The 20,938-nt window shown below is 36.4% G+C and overlaps 1 protein-coding gene across 6 annotated transcripts in view; it reads left to right on the top strand.

Annotated features, from left to right (window-relative positions):
* The window catches only part of EPRS1 (glutamyl-prolyl-tRNA synthetase 1), a 38,672-nt gene that overhangs the window by 2,751 nt on the left and 14,983 nt on the right, over positions 1 to 20,938 (top strand). For 2 of the 6 annotated variants that reach the window (XM_061365294.1, XM_061365303.1), the window contains exons 3-19: positions 2,910 to 3,009; positions 4,897 to 5,053; positions 5,928 to 6,067; positions 6,708 to 6,802; positions 7,904 to 8,030; positions 8,605 to 8,797; positions 9,385 to 9,556; positions 10,507 to 10,740; positions 12,095 to 12,179; positions 12,516 to 12,575; positions 12,881 to 12,901; positions 14,973 to 15,083; positions 16,620 to 16,756; positions 17,471 to 17,678; positions 18,106 to 18,218; positions 18,725 to 18,842; positions 18,959 to 19,330. In XM_061365294.1, the coding sequence (XP_061221278.1) occupies positions 2,910 to 3,009; positions 4,897 to 5,053; positions 5,928 to 6,067; positions 6,708 to 6,802; positions 7,904 to 8,030; positions 8,605 to 8,797; positions 9,385 to 9,556; positions 10,507 to 10,740; positions 12,095 to 12,179; positions 12,516 to 12,575; positions 12,881 to 12,901; positions 14,973 to 15,083; positions 16,620 to 16,756; positions 17,471 to 17,678; positions 18,106 to 18,218; positions 18,725 to 18,842; positions 18,959 to 19,330 (2,443 nt within the window). Of the gene's footprint in view, positions 1 to 2,909; positions 3,010 to 4,896; positions 5,054 to 5,927; positions 6,068 to 6,707; positions 6,803 to 7,903; positions 8,031 to 8,604; positions 8,798 to 9,384; positions 9,557 to 10,506; positions 10,741 to 12,094; positions 12,180 to 12,515; positions 12,576 to 12,880; positions 12,902 to 14,972; positions 15,084 to 16,619; positions 16,757 to 17,470; positions 17,679 to 18,105; positions 18,219 to 18,724; positions 18,843 to 18,958; positions 19,331 to 20,190; positions 20,419 to 20,938 lie in introns of all 6 variants that reach the window. The other 4 variants (XM_061365297.1, XM_061365309.1, XM_061365275.1 and 1 more) reach the window with 3 other exon arrangements.

Here is a 20,938-nt window from a genome sequence, read left to right on the forward strand (position 1 = left end):
ATCACTGCATCACTGGTGTCTCTTTGTAGCACAGGCAAACATTTATAATATATTCCATACTTGATCTTTATGGAAAAAGTTTTGGTATTTTTATTAGCATGCACTTACATCTAATCCTTTATGACGTACCAGTCACTTTATTGTTTAGGTATTTGGCTTTTTTGAGATGCCATGGATTATCAAAAGCAAAGCCGTTTTATGTTAGGCAAGACTGGTATATACAAGATTCCTTGGACCTTGTACATATGTGCTGCAATGAATGTCAAAGGTTTATATGGCACTATTATGGACTCACTGCAGCATTTAAGTGAAGGCATGGTGTTATCTCAGAAAAGTGCTAATTCACTATGCCATGCCATTCATTTGCATCCTGTAGAAAGAATTTTGGAAAATGTTTTGGAAACCCATTGTCTCCTTCTAAAAATACTTTGTCATTGGAATAAATACTTTCATGTTGGACACAAAGATTGGTTTTAGGATCTGAATAGGGGTCATACGTAGATCAGAAATGCAGGACTAATGCTGTTAATTTTGGGAAGCTGCATTGTTATCTTACCTCCATGAGGTAAAATACCTGGCTAGCAAGAGGAGGTGGATCTTAAGTAACACAGACCTATCAGTAGAGATCTCTGATGTCTAGTATCTCCAGTAAAGTACATATTTTGACCCATAAACATTGCATTCCTAACTTAAAGTTTGTTGAAGCTATGATGAGTTTGCAATTAGTGATCATAAGTGTAAGCTTTTAATCATGATTGCCAGCAGTCTGTTCTTTCAAAAAACAATCTTGTATTTTATGACCTATTTCAGTAGTTGAATTGTAAAGTGTATTCCTGAATGTCTGTAGAATGGCTACAAGTGCAACATAGTATTTTTATGCTGTGTTGCAGACCTCTTGACCTGATCCTCATGAATTAACACTGAGCTTTTTTCACTGTCTTCTAACCTTAGGGGAAAGAGCTTGTCACTGTGTCCCTATTTCTACAAAAAAGCAAAGTAGAAGATGATTCAGTCTTCAGTCATAATGATTGTTTTACTGGTGAAGATATTGCTTTCTTAAACATAGTATCTGGACATTAGACTTGAACTCAGCAGTTTGTTTAAAATGTTAGACTTGAACTCAGATATGAGTTAATTCTTACTGCAATAGCTGATTTTGTGTCTAGTGCTGTCATTGAATTTGTGATATTTTTTTTTTATTGAAGCAAGAGAAATGTGGCAGATTATATTGGGACTCAGCTGCTACAGCATTAATAATTTCAGAGTGTGCTATGCATATGTGGGACACAACTTACATAATGATAATTAATTGGGTATTTTTTAGTTGCATGAGATTTCACCCTGAAACGGTCTTAGTTTTGGTTGCATTTTTCTTTCACATTTTAGGCAGTGTGTGTGTATAAATATACCAGAAGATAACACATGCACATGTACACTCTTGTGACGTATGGGGATGACCTTGGAATAACACAGATTCATGAACTTGGCTTTGAAATGTTATGTTATTAAATAATTTCATATTGCCATGTCTTCTTCCCACTGTATTGCAGAAACAGGCATTTTAGCTGTAATGGAAGTTGTCAGAAATGTAAAGCAAAAGCTCCTCATCTGCACTTTGGTAACGTGGTTAATATCTAGAATAATGGTTCCATTGGATGGAATTTTTTGTGTTAGTGTCCTCTTATCCCTGGCGTTGAATTATGTTGAAGAAGTTATTCCAAACCTTAATATTGTATTAATTCTCTCTTGCTCGATTGCACAATCATTAAAAACATTGATTCTCTATTTTAAAGTCTGCTTAAAGTATATCTGTAACTTGAGAAGCATCAGCTGAACTCTTATCTCAGCTAATGCTTTTGGTAAATGGATTTCATGGCATCAGTTCTGCTGAAGCTGTTGTATTTTGGCATGACTTGAAATTCATTTGGGATGTTTTAGACTTTGATTTTACTTTTTTTTTTCTGCAGGAAAACATTAGTTCGAATGACTTGAACAAGAGAGAACATTTCATCTGCTATTCTTCTAGGTTATATTTTGAAGTGCAGTTAAAATCTGGTGACAAACTTTTCACTAAGTAGCTAAAATTTGGCTGTCAGCTAGTTCTCTGGAAAGTTGAGCACTAATTTGAGATTATGAATTTTATTTTAAAGGTTAATTTTTGAAGCTCTTGCTTTGGTAAATTTTAATGAAAATGTTCCCATCTATCTTAGATTAATTTGAAGCTAGATTTCTATCAGTATGCAGTCTTTCTAATGCTGTGTGTGAGGTAGAAAAGGGAGATTAGAACACAGAAAATAGTATACTCTTTGGAGGTCCTTCTACTTCCAGATCTGTTGAGAAGGAAAAACAAATTCAAATTAGTTTTTTATCTAGATAAGACTGAGTAAAAACCAGAAATACAGACAGCCAAGTTTCTTCAACGGGGGATAGTCTCTGTGAAGTGTGAATTCAGTGAAGTAAACAAATGAATAGGGTTTTTTGTCCTGATAATAGCCTTTAAACCCTGGGTGGAAACCTCTTGATTGGTCTACGGATTCTCTAGGAACTCTTCAAAGTCATCCTTGTATGAAAAGAAAACAAATGCAGCTCAGGTTGTACTTAACGCATTCTGTCAGATGTGGAGAGAGTGTTTTATTCTTTGAAAGAATAATCAGAGTTTTATTTCTTTAATTTCTGTTTATCTAAAAAGTTGCTTTATGTTTAGAAGGTTATTGTTCCATCTGGTGGTCAGAAAAGCAAGGACTGGTACATTGTTTGCTAGATACTTTTCTTTCCTGGTGACCTGGTACCTGTTGGTTCACCCAGAAACTATTTTACTTTGCTTTACACATGTTTCAACTATGTGCAATTAAACTTGAACTGGAGGTAGTAATTTAACATACCTTTATCTTGCCTCTTTCTTTTTTTAGTCAGGTTTCATTTACTGATGTGAATTCAATAGCTCGTTACCTGGCTAGAGTTGCTGGTTCTGCTGGGTTGTACGGCTCAAATCTGTTGGAACACACTGAGGTGAGAAGGGATCGTGCCTTTTTCTTTTTTTTTTTTTTTTTTTTTTCCCTTTTCCTTTTTATCCTCTCTTTTGGTCTGTGAGCAAAGTTTTTGGTTTCTTTGTTTTGTTTTTGTTTTGGAACTTGTGTGTATTTTTCTGTGTTTTATTGTTAGACTGAAGTTCCTACTATGTGACACTGAGGGTTTTGTTTTCTTAAGCTTGCTGCTTCTTGTAAAGAAGAGTTGTAAATCTGAGCTTTGAAAGGGTTGCCCCTATCCTGCCCCTACAACCACAACTCTGAACCTGACAGTTTAATAACAAAGTAATTCAGGCTGGAATGGGAACATTTACAATGTTCCGTCTTCCGTTTCCTCAGCTCTCATCATCATCATCTTCATCAGTTGCTGCCTTGTAACACTTCAGTGTAACATGATTCTATGATTCTGTGATATTGAAAAGCTGAATTAGTTTTTGCTGTGGACAAAACCCAGTCCCCAATTTCATTCAGTGAAATGTGTCAGGACATTGCCACATAGATGGTGTGTAATCCTGTATTCCATAGTGCTTCCCTCCTGGTGCCATGAAAGCACCACAGGTTTTTGTGCTAGAGAGATATCTTTTCTATATTCCTTGCTAACACAGATTACAAGAAGTTATTAGGAACTATGGGTATTATATGAAATGAGAGGGAATTCCTCTGGAGTCCAGCTCAGAATAATTGTGCTGAATTTTGAGTTGGTTGCTGAAGCTAGTGCATAAATTGAAGTTTATTTCCTATGAAATAGGGGAGGGACTGAAGGACTTGATTCTGCTCTTTTCCACAACTACTTGAAGCTAGTAGTAATCACTCTTCAACCCTTATAGCTGGTTTCAAGAGAAGTGTTGTCTTAGTCTGTTGTCTTAGTATATTGCTTGTAAGGCATTTGAAAAGTTGTAGGCTATCTTGAGGCTATGTAAACTCTCTGACCAAAGCCATTGTTTTCAAGTTAAGCTGAGACCTCTGCAAACACTCTTTGAAGATTGGTATTTCTAATAAAATACTACTTTTCACTTCTGCATCTTTCAAAAATAATGTTGTGCTTTGAAAAGTACAGTGACAGCTGCCCTTGTAGTACAAATGTTGTGGAGCATAACTGCAAATGACTGAACTGAATTCTGTGGTGGTGTAATTACATCTGTGCCTGCCACGTCAGCTCAAATATTGGAAGGATTCCTGATGCAGTTTACAGAACACTTGCACATGAAATAAGGACAGAGGACTGGAAGAGAAACTTGGTCTCTTACAGGATTGAGGGATTCAGTTTATAGACAGGGCTACATTATTAACCAAGGGCCTGATTAGTGTGGGGTTTTTTTATGTGCCAAAATGTATTTTTATTTTCTTTTTTATGGGAGAGGACAGTTTAGTGGGAGAGGGGGGAGGGAAATGGGGGAAGGATTTGGTTTCTTCAAATCTTAAAGGAGATGAGGCAGGGAAGATAGGGACTGGGGGGAAAATGGCATACTTATCCTGTAGTAGTACCAGGAAGTTCAAGTAGGTCACAAATGCAGTAACTAAATATTTGAAGGATAATGGTAACTATTATATACTGTGTGTGATAAATATGTTAGAACTGCTGATTATTTTTACCAATGGGAATAGCTTTACTAAAGTCAATATTTTCTACAGTTTGAATACAACCTCAGGGAAGAAAATCAATCAGTTAATATAGTACTGAATGAATGTTTCATATATTTTATTTTAAATGTTAAGTATATATTATGATTATTGTCCAATATACTTAATGCTTATATTCCAGTTAATATTTTCTGTTCAGCTGATAAATGGATTCTTTATTACTTCATTTCTTTAATAAGCTTTCTTATCCCGTTAGTAACTTTGGCTATTTTTTGTCCCTTAAAACTAGATTGACCATTGGCTGGAGTTCAGTGCTACGAAGTTAGCTGCTGCCAAACAGTTTCTTTCAGCAGTCCAAGAGCTCAACCACTCTCTGTCTCTAAGAACGTACTTGGTTGGAAACTCTCTGAGTCTCGCAGACTTGTGTGTGTGGGCTGTGCTAAAAGGTATCAGTAAGATTGTCTTCTTATTACCTGGTGCCTAAATGTGAAAATTTGCTATGACCCAAAATTTTGGATTAAATATTTAAATTATTTTGTAATACAGAGTAAAATTACATACACAGACTTTTCAGTGACTTTATTTTTAGTAGAGGAAGTTTCTTCGGTGTTTAGTTCAAGTTGTTGAAAGAGGTATATATTACTCTGCGAAAAACCCTTCAGAGGTTAAAAGAACCTTTATGATCTGTTTTTATGGCTTTTGTTTTTCTATTCTTAGATATATGTCTAAAGTTAGTAGGTGTCAATCTACCAGTCAGCGTAACCAAATTCCTTGTGGAAGGAAAAGGCATATTTGAGATTAAAAGGTATTTTTTTCAAAGTTGCTGCTCTTGAGTGAATCTGAAGGGAGTGTATTTTTTTTCCAATCATAATCTTCCTAGTCAAGTTGTGTTCCTTGAAAATTAGATTGTAGGAATACAGCCCCTCAGAAATAAAGGGTAGTATTGATATATGCTTCACTTCTGCTAACGCTTAGAAAACATCCACTGTAGGCACAGTAGAGGGATATCCTGTATTTCTCTCTTGGAAAAAAAAGTTATGAATTTGGAGGTGGGTGATGCAAAGAAAAATGTTATGTTCCCCAGTCATGTGTCCTCCTCCCCCTTATGCTTTGATGAATCCAAGAAAGGATGCAGTATGGTTTGGGGTTGGAGGGAGTTTAATTTGCTTTAGCATTACTTGTGTTCCCATGACTGTCTTTTCAGAAGAGAGGGTAAGTAGATTTTTTTAGAAATAATAAATTTTTCTTGGTCTTAAATTGCTCTCAGTAATCATTTCATATTCATAATTTAATAGCTTGGCATGTTTTTTTTTCTAACAGGTAATAACGTATGGCAAGAGCAATTACAGCAAAACAAAGCTCCTGTCCATGCAAAACGATGGTATGGCTTTCTTGAGGCACAGCATGCTTTTCAGGCAGTAGGAGCCAAATGGGCTTCTGATACACCAAAAGTTAAAATGGTAAGATGTGCTCTCTCTGAAGGGAGTAGCTTTATTTGTGTGAATACACTTAGACAAATTGTTTTATTAAGTTGGAGAATTAAAAGTTAAAAGGAATCAGTTGTACAGTAAATTACATTATTGTAAACTTTTGTTTAAAGATAAATCTGTCCTTTTCATATTTAGAGAGGGATGAGTGGTGTAGTCCAGTGCTTACATGGAATCATGTTAAAATGGCACCTCTTAATCAGCAGTGCTGTTTAGTTATACTGTTTGCTTTTTCTTAAGAGGATTTTGAGATCCTGATAGACCTGCAAAGATTGCAGTCTTTGGTTGATAGAATTTGTTGATTGCATTCAGGTTAAGAACAATAAGATAAAAACCTTGGCTATCAACTCTTTTCTTCTGTGGAATAAATTAAAGAACTTGGTGGGACTTCTCAGTCCTGGATCAAATTTGAAAACAGTAACTTAAAACTCCAGAATTAATCTTGTTTTGATGGACTAAGAGTAATGTGAAAGTTATGAAGAGATGAATTTGGGGTCTGATATAGCAGCCTTTTGTTGTCTGGTTTGAAAGGATATGTTGGTGCAGAAGCTGTTATCTAGAGCTTTATACCTCATTATACAGCTAATGTGATCTGTAATCATGTCTCTTTAAGGCAACGGAAAAGAAAGCTGATGTTGGAAAGTTTGTTGAACTTCCTGGTGCAGAGATGGGAAAGGTCATTGTAAGGTTTCCTCCTGAAGCAAGTGGGTAAGAAACAAATACTTAGAGAAGGTTCTTTTTATGTTTTTCTTTCAGACCCGCCCCCCCCTCCAAATGTGCCTTGGTGATGATGTTAATTAGCTTATCAGGCAAGACTTTTAAGCCAACAGAGTAAAGCTTTGTCCATATGTACTTTAGGGGTTGGGTGAAAGGACTCGGTGCTTCTCAAGGAAGCTTAGATTTGAGAAGGGAAAGATGGAGAGATGGGATAGCCTTGCTTCGGGAAGCTTCACACCAGATGTGTAATTGAGGCCTTTGGCTCAGGGGTCCAGTCTGTATGCAGTCTGAAAACACAGACTCCTTAAACACCATAGAATGAAGATCTGAGAACCAATTTAATAAATGTAATTTTCAGCCAGCTTTTAATTTTCTGTTTCTTTTTAGAATTGCATCACGAGCTGTAAGGTTTCCATGATTTGCATCTCTTTATTAAACTGGCTGTTCAGCATTGTCACTGCTGTAGTAATGTCTCTTACTCTATTAGTCCACTATAAGCTATTGCTCAAAAATAAGTTATATATTATGTGCATGTATGTGTATAACACATATTGTTCTCATGTTACATTGGTTGCTTTTAGTGTCTTAATTCTGGTATTTTATTTAAAACACTGTTGTTAAAGGACACATATTTGAAACTTTTTTTGGAAGCGATTTTCATTTGTGGATTTGGGTTTCTTATATTTAGCTTAAATTGACAGTAGCTTTTAGCTTATGTTAAAAATACACAGTAACCACCATTTCAGAAAATTCCACTCTTCTGAATGTGGTGACTGCAGATTGTCTGGTAGCTACTACTAAGGATCATCAACAGTTGGTTTAAGTTAGCCTGTAAAACTGAAGATAATTCTAGTCCTATCTTTATATTCATAGTGACACCCTAATATACAGATTTAAGTATTTTTAACAGCTACTAAATTTATGGAAGAAAAACACAATCTACTTTCATAAATGTACAAATATCCTGGGTTGGTTTTTTTTGTTAGACTTGGGTGTTGCTTTCCATTCATTCCCCTTCTCTCCCTAAAAAAAAAATAACACCCTACCTAAAGAAGTGCTGGTGTACATATTTAACTTTTATTTCCTTTTTAGGTATCTGCATATTGGTCATGCCAAAGCTGCTCTGCTGAATCAACACTACCAAGTTAACTTTAAAGGCAAGCTTATTATGAGATTTGATGACACAAATCCAGAAAAAGAGAAAGAAGACTTTGAAAAGGTATGGTAAAAGAGCAGGGAAATCCATTCACTGTATAGGTAATTCAGAGATAAATGACAAGCAGGTCTGCTCTTCCACACTTTTTTTGTACTAGACTTACAGTATCAATATTGCACTGAAGTCTAACGTTTGGAAGAAATTTCCATCATCTTCACCTTAAAAAAACTTAAAGCTCTTTTACTGGTAGCTTATTTCTTCTCTTTCTCAATATTTATTTTACAGTATGTAAATACACAACTCTTGCAATACACTGTTTTCATTCTATAAATCCTACTTTGCCTGTAACAAGTAATTTGTTTAAGCTTTCATCTCATTTTCTTGTCCTACCTCTTTGTTAAAGTTATTTAAGTCTACTCTCATAATTTTAAAGTCTGATCTCATATAATTACAGCCTGTGAATGAATGAATGATAAATGCCTGACTCTGTTTTCTTTCATGCATGTTATGTTATTCTTATGGCTTATCCTTCCTGGACAATAGAGCATTAAAAACACCACATCTGGTATGAAGAGGATAGAAGTTTAAGAAAACTGGCTTTTCTGAACATTACAGTATACAATTTCACACTTTGCAGGTTATTCTTGAAGATGTTGCAATGCTGCACATCAAACCAGATCAATTTACATATACCTCAGATCATTTTGAAACAATAATGAAATATGCTGAGAAGCTTATTCAAGAAGGGAAGGCATATGTGGATGATACTCCTGCAGAACAAATGAAAGCAGAACGTGAACAAAGAGTGGAATCTAAACACAGAAATAACTGTACGATATTTTAAGCTTCCGTCTTCTTATCTTTTTAATTTGGCATCAAAACTTGATTCATGTTAGATATAAAGAAGAAATTCTTTACCATGAGGGTGGTGAGGCACTGGAACAGGTTGCCCAGAGAAGTGGTAAATGCTCCATCCCTGGCAGTGTTCAAAGCCAGGTTGAACAGAGCCTTGGGTGACATGATCTGGGGTGGGGAGTCCCTGTCCGTGGCAGGGGGGTTGGAACTGGGTGATGTTTAGGTCCTTTCCAACCCTAACTATTCTATGATTCTGTGATTTTTATTAATAAAAATGGTTGAGATGACTAACTGCATATCTCTAAGGTCCTTATAGGAGCTTGGAAGTGTTTAGTGCTTTGTTCTGCAGGGCTGGAATAAGTGTATTTAAACAATTGCAGTAAACTTGTGTATGTATGAATTCATCACCACTTTTAAATCAATTCTAAATGTAAAATGTGTGAAAATGAATTCCAGTGTCTAAAGAGGGGGTGACATTGCTTTTTGTTACTGCAGCAATGAAACATGGTTCCATATCAACTTCATAATACTTTAGAAAAGAATTTATTTTTATTGTTCTTAGGTGTTAATAAGAACCTACAAATGTGGGAAGAAATGAAAAAGGGAACAGAATATGGACAAACTTGTTGTCTACGAGCAAAAATAGATATGAGTAGTAACAATGGATGTATGAGAGATCCAACTCTTTATCGTTGTAAAAACCAGCCTCATCCACGTACTGGAAGTACCTACAAGTATGTTTGCTCCCTCCTTGTGTGGGCTGTAATTTTTGCTCTTTCCCTTTGTAACCTTCTTGTAATAGTTGTAACCTGTTAGAATTTTTTAGTCACAATATGTAATGAGTCCCTTGGCTTCCTGAATCTTCTGCAAAGGACTTTTAAAACCTGTGAGCCGAGCTGGCCATCATGGTCAGCAGTGAATATTACTTCAGTTTTGGTCCATAAATACACAGTGTATGTTGATGAAGAGCTCAGAGTCAAAGCATGAGTTGAGACTTAATGGGTTTTGGACAACAAAGGTGTTTGCTTTAGTTCTTGGAGCTTAAACAGAACCATGGGAATTTTACACTGCTACAGTCTTGTATTCCTACAGTATATTCTTGATCTACTTACCTCAATGGCTGCTTCCATTTTTACGGGAACTATGCAGAATGAAGTATTACTATATTGTGCATTGAAGTAACCCAGTTGTTCAAAACTATGGTTCAATACTTATTTGAACCCTCTGTTTCCAGCTGACAACTCCCTTTTGGAAACATTAATTTAATGCATGTATAATAGTAAAGCTCTGTCTATGGATAGAGGTTTAGCTTTAAACATGAAAGCCTTGCTCATTGTTCAGTGAACTGGTAATTCTTTTTGATATTTAAGAAAAATAAAGCAAACCCCTTAAGTCAGGAACTTAGATGTTTTGAAAGGAACAGTAGCAGTGTAGGACTTCTTTCAGTCTTAAATATTAAGGCTATGATCAATTGAAGGCTTGCTTTGTTTTAAAAATGTATTGCCCTCTGGCTCTTTTTATGGTTTGTTGTGTTTATGCTGGTTTAGTCTTGATGTAGAAGTTTTCAGGATCACAGGTTATAAATATTTCTAATATATAATAAGAATTAAGTTTAGTTTACATGTTTACATGTGAGACAAGTGTTTTTTCTTGTACCCTGCTATATAAAGTCTTTTCTTCTCAGGGTTTATCCCACATACGACTTTGCCTGCCCCATTGTTGACAGTATTGAAGGGGTCACACATGCACTGAGAACAACTGAATACCATGACAGAGATGAGCAGTTCTACTGGATCATTGAGGCACTTGGCATAAGGAAGCCATATATATGGGAATACAGCCGGCTAAACCTCAACAACACTGTGCTCTCTAAGAGAAAGCTTACATGGTTTGTCAACGAAGGGCTTGTGGATGGATGGTACGTTACATGGTTGTAGTTCAGCTTTGTTCTTTAAGGTGGTTGTGGCTGATGCGCATTCTCTGTTTTGGACAATACTTAGACATCAAAGCAGCAAGAATTGAGTATGTGAACAATATTTAAGAAAATAGAATAATTACAGTGGCTTCTGCATGTGCACTATGGCTGTTTACTACTCTGCAGTAACTGTACATAAATATTTGTATGCTGTGATGAACATGAGGTAGCTTATTTTTGGACTCTGGCTTTTGCTATTGGTGCTACTTAGACATTTTCCACTCTGAGTCATCAGATGCATTCCTGAGCAATGCCAGAAGGGGGCCTGAATTGAACAACTTCTGGTCCTATCCATCTATTCAAATCTGTTCTGCTACTTCCCTCCTGACCGCCCTCCCCAAGTTCTTCCTGTTCTTTTCATGGTAACTGCATTTCTTAGTAGGTTAGTAGCCTAAGCATTTTCCTAGAAAGGGTGAGCCTTGCATTTACACTTCTGCAAGTAGTTTGAAGTCTAGAGAGGCTCCTTTGTTCATTCTCACTGTGGAGGCACACCATCTGAAGTCCTCTTCTCGTGGTTGAGGAGTCTGAAGAAATCCATGTATAACACTAAGTCTGACAGATGCTTGTAGTGTTTTTCCTGAGCTGGTTCTAGGTGATTCTATGCTCAGCCTATGGGAGCATCATTCTATACAATTTCCTAGGCTGCTTGCTTATTTTGCTTAGATGTGCCACGTGTGCTTTTTCTGTTGTTTTTATTTTTCAACTGTGTTGGAAGTATTTGTGGTGTAGCTGGTCTTAGGATGACCTCTCCTTCCCTAAGCCTCTCTTTTAGGTCCTCACCAAGGTTTGAGTTGTGTTCTCACCAGCGCGTATTTTATATTTTAGATAGGGCCTTTTTATTTGTTGCATGAGAAAATAAAATTGTATGTTTCTATCACTTGTGTCATTGAGAGATAACATTGTCAAGTCACTCATCTCTTTCTGGTTTCTCTTGAGCAAGAAAGAAGCCTTTTGTTTCAGGCTTCTTTATTCAGGTGCCATTGGAAGGGATGTAATGTGATAGAACATAATTTTTGCTTTGCCAGTTTTTGAGAAACTTAAGATTGAACAGATACAGGAAAAGAGCCACTTCACTGAGGGTTGGCTTGAGGTGAAGTAGAAGAGAACCTGCACTGTACATTTTTTATGGATAAGAGCTCAGTCTTTTCAGTTAGGTCTTCTCATTTAGGTCTTAATTCCCACAAGCAAAATACACTGAAGCTGCGCGTTCTACTTGTGGCATTATTAGTGAAGTTTTTGATCAGTGTAAATAATAGGTAAAACTCAACACTTGACACTAATGAAATGTCTTTACTAGGGATGACCCAAGATTTCCCACTGTGCGTGGTGTCCTAAGAAGAGGCATGACAGTTGAAGGGCTAAAACAATTTATTGCTGCTCAGGTGGGTATTTACAGTGATTCTTCAAATCTCACTTGGTAAGGACAAGTTTTTGTGAAGCTTTAGTTTAAAGTACTTGTCACTGGCAGGTTTCTTCTTTTAAGGATGCTTTCATGTGTACTGCTTCAACAGTATTAACACCTTTGAGGAGGTCCTGGTGAAATGGGGTAGCAGGTTTCTTACTTTTCAAAGTGTTTATTTTACAAGCTAAAGTTGTCCTTCTAAAGCCTTGATGAAGGCAAACTGTAGAGGGTTTGTAGTCTTTAAAGAGCTTTGTGTTAAATAAGTCTAAGAGCTCTAATATTTATATTAATGTATTTTGTTCTGGCTCTTCCCCAGGGCTCCTCTAGATCTGTTGTGAATATGGAGTGGGATAAAATTTGGTCCTTTAACAAAAAGGTATGTGCTTACTTGAATTTGATGCTACTCCTGATATCCTCTTTCTGGGATATGTAGAGAATCCAGTGTTCATTAAAGTGCTTATTACAACAAGTAGCAGTTGCAATATGTTGCATCATTTGGCACACTTTCAGGAAAATGGAATGTGTCGCTCCCCCCTCCCCCCTTTGTAACCTGAACTAGCACTAATCCTATTGATTCTCCTACACCAATACTGGCTTGCCTTATTTAGTAGTATGGGGAAAGATAATGATATTTGCTTTAAATCTGATGTGAAAACTGCATTTCATTTTTCTGCTTTCAAGCTGCGAGCTATCTGTAAGAAGGTATTACTTAACGCTTTTTACCTTGGCATATAGCTTACAGTGCTGTAAGCATACATAGCATAAGCTATCATTTCGCAGCTTCCATAGCACAGTCACATTTGCTTATATAACAGGAGCTCTACAAACTCACTGAAAATGCATTATTCCTAGTTTCAAAAGGCTGCCCGTTTCTGGTTTGGCTTATTTGTTAACTTCAACACAAATATCCCTCAATTGGATTCACGTTGGCCGCTTTTCCTTTCTGTGGCAAAAGGACGATGCACTGCAGAGATAAAGCCAGCACTGCTGATGTTTCTGACTGAATGTCAAATAAGGAATATTGCATCTTGACATGGTTAGTTGCTTTTTGGCAGCGGATGCTTGGACACTATAATAAGGCGAAGTGTTACAATGCTGATGGCATATTTTGTGTGATTGTGGAAACACCTGTTATTTTGCATTGGGATTCCTGCTTGGTTTCGCTTAGATACTACCCAGATCTGTTCATTTAAGTAGTTTTTGCTTGTCTAGCATGTGTCTTTGTATTTATTCATGTCTTTTGCATTTGGTGTACTACATACACAAAGGTTTATTAATTGGTTCTTTCTGTTGCTGCGTAAATATATTTATGAGTAAGAATTGGATTTTTTGGGAAATGCACAGTGGATTGTCAGGGCTCATTTTTTTAATTGGCTTTTAAACTGAGCTTCTTAGACTCAATTCCTTGGACAGCACTAAATTTATTAGCCATCTTTATTTACATGTATCTCTGCAGATGGTTTGCAATCTGTAATACATGCAGAAACGGTTGCACGCAGGTAGTTCTGAGCTCCAGGACTTCTGAGCTCTTACTTTATACATTATCCTGTAATTATGCTGCTGATGTTTTTAACACCTGTCATCTGAGGAAGGATTTGAGTTTTAATGAGTAAAGTAGAACCTGCTAATAACACTGTAAAATTCAGTTATTTAATTATCAAAATTACTGTATTCAACCATTAATACACCTCGATTTTGAGATACGTACACAAGTCTTTTTTAAAGCGTGCATCTGACATTTGGAAGTCTGTTTTCAATGACTATGAACTTGCAAACATGTGACATCTTAAAAAGTATGTCATCATATCGCCTTACTTGCTAATGTCAAGAATTAGGTGCTCAATGCTTTTTCTTTCTAAAATTTCTGTGTAGCTTTTCACTTAAGCAGGAACAAACTAAAGAGGGGGAAAAAAAAGTCACTTAATATAAGCAGGTGTTTTCCTTTGTGTTAGTTTTTCAGTTGAACTGATACATCTCGGAGATTCCTTTGACCTAAACAACTGCTTTAATTGAATCATCTTTTGAAGTGCCTCTGAACAGTCTGGCAAGCCAGTATTTCAAGTATGAAAAATGCTATAAAAAGCTTGTCAGTTAAGTTTGAAAATGGGCAATGAAAATACAGGATAAAATACATAAAATACAGGATTAAAAAAAAAAGGTAAAAAATAAAGGTATCTTTTTCTTGCCAAACTCATGTTGTAGCAATCCTGATGAAGTCAATGTTATGGTGTTGCCTTATTATAGTATCTAATGTGTCTGTGTTAAAATTGCAGACTTAATTGGTGCTTCTTGTGTAGCCAGGTCTGTCCCTGATTCTGCTGGAATATTGACCTGAAAAATGGGTATGGGATCAGCTCCTGTCCTTCAGGAAAAAGAACAAACTGCACTGATAAATTATCACTTTGAATTCACCTATCTAGAGAGAAAGAATAGCCTATGTACATAGTAGAACTATATCAAAGTACATTTTGCTGTCTTCCCTAGAAGTCATTTGCTCACAAATTTGGTTACTTTTGGTGTCAGTAGTACCCAGTCCTTAGTTTTTACTTGGAAGTATTTCAGTAAAGGTGGGAAATTGTGAAGTATTACCACTGTTTTCTCACTTTTCTATACCTTAGGATTAAAGTGACATTAAAGCAAACGTTAAAAAAAAATATGCAGTAACATAAAGAATATCAGTTAATATTCCCTTTTGGTGGTGATTGTTTTATGCAGCATCTTACTTCTCTGTCAATGTCATTTATTCATGATCCACCTCATTTGTTTTCTGTAGGTTATAGATCCAGTAGCACCTCGGTACACTGCTTTACTGAAAGATGCAGTGGTCCCAGTAAATATTCCTGAAGCTCAAGAGGAGATGAAAGAAGTGGCTAAACATCCTAAGGTTCTTGCTTTACTCTTAATATTCTTGTATTGTAGATCAGTAAGGTTGAAAGTACCTTGGCTTGGAGCAGTCAGCAAGGACAGTCCTGCTTTTAACTTGTGCAGGAAGCATGAGAGAGAACTGAGGTTTGTTTGTTGTTTTTTTTTCCCCACAGAATTGTCAAAAACTGGGCAACTACCAAACACGTTTATTCTGTTAAGAGGATATAGGAAACTGCTTCTGTAAATGTGTCGAATGCATTGAAAGGCCTCAGAAGAGGCAAGGTGCTATAAGATGCTTAGGCTATATTTATTGTTGCTTGATACTAACTTGGAGAAATTTAACTAGAAAACTTTATTCAAGCTTTGTGAGTATAATACAGTAGATGCTGCTTATCCATAAGTGTGAGGAATGAAGGATGTATTTTTAAACTAGTTTGTAACATTATACTTATGTAGAGAAGTGATATATTAACCTCTTAATTCTACCAATCTCTGGATTTTTTTTTAATGATTTTTAAGTTAGGATAGCAAATAGTTACTATCAAAAGTCAAGAACTTGTTAATTTGATACTCTCAGTATCCACAAAACAGAATAATATAAGAATAGGACTGTGTTACTGGTACAATTATTTTTTTTGGCACTAGAGTTAGGAAGATGGTTTCCTTTGAGCCTGACATCTCAAGTTGCACTTAAGCTTCACTGAAAGTAGCCCTTAGATTATCACACTGACAAACAAGGGAATATTTTGGGGGTTTTGCTTCATTTATATTTTTTCATTTTTGGTGCTCTGATGTTCTTATAGCCATCTCCTGTAACTAAGAGGCAGACATTCAGTTTGCCAGCTCCCCCTGACAGATAAACAAGGAAACCAGTTTTGAGCAGATGCCAAGTGAGAATTTTTGCTGTTTAAGAGTTGAAAAATCTGAAGTTTGGTCAGTGCAAGCCAGCATAGTGAAACTTTCACATTAAAAATGCTGCCTTCAGTATATAATAAGTACTGATCAGAAGAAACAAATTTCAGTTCAGAAAAAGTCTGAACTCCCAGCTTCTGTCTTATTTTTTATCTCCACTGTTGTGATGCTTTAAAGTTCAGTATTTTTAGTATTTCCGGTTTCTATGTTTAAAAATCTATGCAGCTGAGAGAAGCTCCATATTTATTTCCATATTAACTATATAAAAGGCAAAAAAGAGAGTTATGATATTATTTTTGAAGGGAATTTGCATAGCAAAATGGAAACTTGAGTAAAAACTTACTCAGCTTTTACCTTTATGATCTTAAACATGTATGGACTTTGAGGAAATGGGATATGGTATCAGTTGCTTTGGAGCTAGTATTTCATAGAAAATAGGATTTTTTGAACATACTGTTAAAGGAATGCATGCAACACTTGTGAATCAGAAGCCTGAGAGTAGTGAAAGAATACTGTAGCTTTGAATGACTTTATTGTCCATCTTCTGTCTTCATCTGTCTTGTCATGCAGTATTTTGGCACTGCATTAACTTCAGTCAGCTTAATAACAATCTCTCCTTTGAAATCAAAATCACTGTTCACAGAATGACGCTGTTGGGTTGAAACCTGTGTGGTATGGCTCCAGAGTCCTCATCGAGGGTGCAGATGCAGAGACCTTGACAGAGGGAGAGGTGGTTACATTCATAAACTGGGGCAATATTACCATCACCAAATTAAACAGGTAACCTCTTTACCAGGAGATGAAATTCAGTTTTTGCTTCTCAGCTTCTTGTTGATTTTTCTTTTAATAGGTAGCTTCTAAAAGAAAAATATTAATGGTTGTCCATATATATCCATTCTGTGATTCTTTTTATTGATACCTACTTTGAAATAGACTACAAAACTCAATTTTAGCTTTGAGTGTATTTTACTGTAGATTCAGGTCTGAAATCAACAGTCAGTCCTGATGCTGCATGTCCTTCTCTTGCAGTGTTCTCCATGTTTCAGCAGCAATATTTCCACTGTGAAACAACTTTTTTAGACCAAAAACCACCCAGAATTTTAACAGCTTTCACCCTGTAAGAAGTACTGCTGCTGCATAGTAAGAAACCCTAAATCTATCACAGTTTCAGTTGCAGAACTGTTAAGGTGAGAAAGGAGACCATTAATATCATCATCGTAACCTTGAAGTGGTTGTGTTGAGTCAGTGGCAGAATGAGGTGAGCTGGGGCAGAGAACATATATAGAGAGAGATTTTTTTCCTGTGTTCTTTAATGCCTCTTGATATTAATGAATTAAAGGGGAACTTCAACAGCAGTGAATACACTCTTCCATTACCGACATCTCCCACACTTTGAAAATGAACTCTGAATACTTGTTTTTCAGTGAGTTGGTGGTCTGTAGTATCAAACGAGAACTAATCATTTAGGCTGTTACCATCTCTGTTTTCCTGTAGAAATTCAAATGGAAAAATTGTGTCCATCAATGCCAAGTTGAACTTAGAGAATAAGGACTTCAAAAAAACAACTAAGATCACTTGGTTAGCAGAAACTCCATGTGCACCACTCATCCCAACTGTCTGTGTTAATTATGAGCATCTAATCACTAAGCCAGTTCTAGGTAAAGATGAAGATTTCAAGCAATACATCAACCAAAATAGCAAGGTAAGTTATCTTTTATCCCCTTTATTCCACAGAGCTTAATGTGCACAAGGTTTTTTTTTGCCATCACTGTTTCTCTTTTAAATTTAATTGCTCTTTTTTAAATTTAATTTCTCCAATAAGAAAATTATGTGCTGGTATGTCTATTTTCCGTTTACCCTCTTGTAAGTTCAAAATAAAAACTTGACTTGTTTTTTCTCAGGATTATCTGGCTTTTAGACCAGGGACCAAGAGTTTGAGTTTTTGTCTTAATACATTCTTATGATACATCATCTTTTTGCTACTACTTGTTCTGCTGCCCCTGGAATTAACTAATATTTCAACTCTTCAAAAAACAGAGAACTGTCAGTATCCTTCTACAGCTGTACTGTATTTCTTGTTATTTCTTGTGCTGTGTTACATTTGGACTGATTTCTTTTAACACTTACAGCAAGAAGAACTGATGTTAGGTGATCCATGCCTTAGGGAGTTAAAAAAAGGGGACATCATACAGCTTCAGAGAAGGGGATTCTTCATTTGTGATCAACCCTATGAGCCAGTGAGGTAAGCTACCTAAGAATGGCTTAAGGAGACGTCACAAAATCTGCTTTAGCTTGTTGTGTTATAATGCTTTCACACATGCATTGGAAAGGCTAATGTTTTCCCCTTTAGCATGGTACTTTTGGTACACCCAGCTAACTTGGACTAGGTTAAAAAGATCATGGTTTTCTTGTGATTCTAAGTACCTAAATTAAGAAACAGTGTTATAGAATAAAACGGACATGAGCCCAATAGGAGCCTGCACAAACTATTTAGTTGTAACAGTTCTTTAGCAAGTACCAAACTTCTGAATTACATTGCATTTCAACATAATATTGTACTATAAAGAAAACTTGAAATAATAGGAATCAGTGCAGAACCCCAGTGATGTAAATTCGGGGAACTACCGTTCTGTACAAAGATAAATGTGAGCCCATCTTGTAGGAAGAGTAGAACATTTATTTCAGTAAACGTTTCGTATGTATCTTGTATTTCCTTTACTGTTGTGTTTTCTATAAATCCTTTCATAGTCCTTACAGCTGTAAAGATGCCCCGTGCATTTTGATTTACATCCCTGATGGACACACTAAGGAAATGCCAACATCTGGGTCAAAAGAGAAGACCAAAGCTGAAACTGCAAAGAAAGAGGTAAGCTTGTGTTTTACAAAAGTGCCATAAAATGTATTACGCACATCTATTACTGTACAAGATTACCATGTTAAATACTTGGCTTTTTTCTGTTTTTTTTTTTTTTTTTTTTTAAGGCTAGTTCAGCTGCAAAAAGAAAATCTGCTCCACCTGTTGGTGATACCTGTGCTCCATCCTGTACTGTATCTGAAGGTCACCTGGCCATTTACAACAGGGTGTCTGCACAGGGTGATGTAGTTCGTGACTTGAAAGCTAAGAAGGCAGCAAAAGAAGATATTGATAAAGCTGTGAAACAGTTGCTGGCCTTGAAAGCAGAATACAAAGAGAAGACGGGACAGGAGTATAAGCCTGGAAATCCTCCAGTATCTGTAACTGAACAGTCGTCAAAGCTTGAGAGCTCTGGTACCATGGATAGTAAAGCTCTGTATGATAAAGTAGCAGAGCAAGGAGAAGTGGTCCGAAAACTGAAAGCTGAGAAAGCACCTAAGGTGACTGATTAAACTAATATTTCTTTTGTTTGGGTTTGCATAGCCCAATATTCTCTGTCTGTGGAGGGGAATGGGTGCTTGTGGATCCGTAGTGGTCATCATTTGGACTGGGCTCTGTTCTGTCAAGACTAGTATTTTCCAATACCTGTCTTTTAGCTAGATATGAATGACAAACTTTGGGTTAATGGTCATAAAGATGCAGGTAAATTCTTGTTTTTCTTAGACTGCTGTTCATCCCACACCATGAGTGGATTAAATATCCAAATCTGGTCCTTGGGGTTAAAATATCCTACAGCATTTAATTTATTTGTTTATTTAACACTATATGGTCAAGTTATGTTACTTTGAGATTGACTTGTTGCTATTTAGACCTTAAAGCCAAACCAAACAAACTCCCGAAAAGGAAAGTAAAGGTCCAAATCTTGTAGATATTTTTGGGAGATCTTCGTGTCTGGAACGGAGCATAGAAAACATAGCTACTAGTAGCTGTGTTCTTTCCATTCTTTCTAATGCAGAGAAAGAAAAGATGGGAAATGACATACTTTGTGTGGTGGTTAAATACTGTTCATAGTAGTGTCTTGCAACACCATCAAATCTAAATGGGAAGATCTAAACTAATTTATTGTTATAATTCTACTTGGGACTGTTAGGGTTGTATATCCCTTAAAAGGAGCTACTTTGTTAAAGTAGGAAACTAGCAGAGAAAACTTTGCTGAACAACTCTGCTATTTAGTTAAGAAAATGGAACAGGTGTGCATAAACTGCAGGTCTTTTCATGAAAGCATTTAGTATGCACTTTAGAGTCTCCTGTCTCTAAGTCTTTGTTCCTCCCTCTTTCTGCTCTTTCCTTTGTCTTTCAGGGTGAGATAGGTGCTGCCGTGGAAGTCCTTTTATCCCTAAAAGCAGAATATAAACAACAGACAGGCCAGGAGTACAAACCCGGAAGCCCACCTGTGGTCTTTGTCCCCCCTCAGTCTTCTGTTTCTACTCTTCCATCCCCATGTCCAGTAGACAGCAAATCTCTATACAACAAAGTAGCTGAACAAGGCGATGTGGTCCGCAAGCTGAAGTCAGAGAAAGCTTCAAAGGTGTATTAGCAATGAATACTTCTAGGTGGAACAGTATTTTCAGTTTAAATTAAAACCTGATTGCAGGTTTTGAGAAATTCAAGGAACAAAATATAAGCAAGTACTTTCAAATTCCATTAAGTGCTTTTGCAAATTCTCTTCAGCTGATGATATGGCTGACTTTGTGAGTTCTGTGATAGTGCATGGAGAACCTGGGAAACAGACAAATTCTGTTTTTAGTTATGCAAAATAAGTGAAGCAGGATATAATCCGTAACTTGAAAAAACGGCTGTAACTTGAAAGCTAGAATGGTAATAATAAATGTGGTAGTAATTGGATAGCAGTTAGAGAACAATTCTTTATTTAGAGTCTGAGTATTTGCTGCCATTCTCTGGTGTACAAAGTCATAGACTGCTAATCCCCCTAAATGGGAAGCTTTCATAGTACAGAAGTCAGCCCCTCACGTACGGCATGATTAGGTCCTTTGTTGTGCAGCTTATAGGTATTCTTTTTTACCACTGAACTCAGTAATGACAATTTG

This window comes from Neopsephotus bourkii, unplaced genomic scaffold (assembly GCF_033783945.1).
Source record: "Neopsephotus bourkii isolate Nb327-2 ecotype Australia unplaced genomic scaffold, CSIRO-AGI_Nbou_v1 NB_114, whole genome shotgun sequence".
Classification (NCBI taxonomy): domain Eukaryota; kingdom Metazoa; phylum Chordata; class Aves; order Psittaciformes; family Psittacidae; genus Neopsephotus; species Neopsephotus bourkii.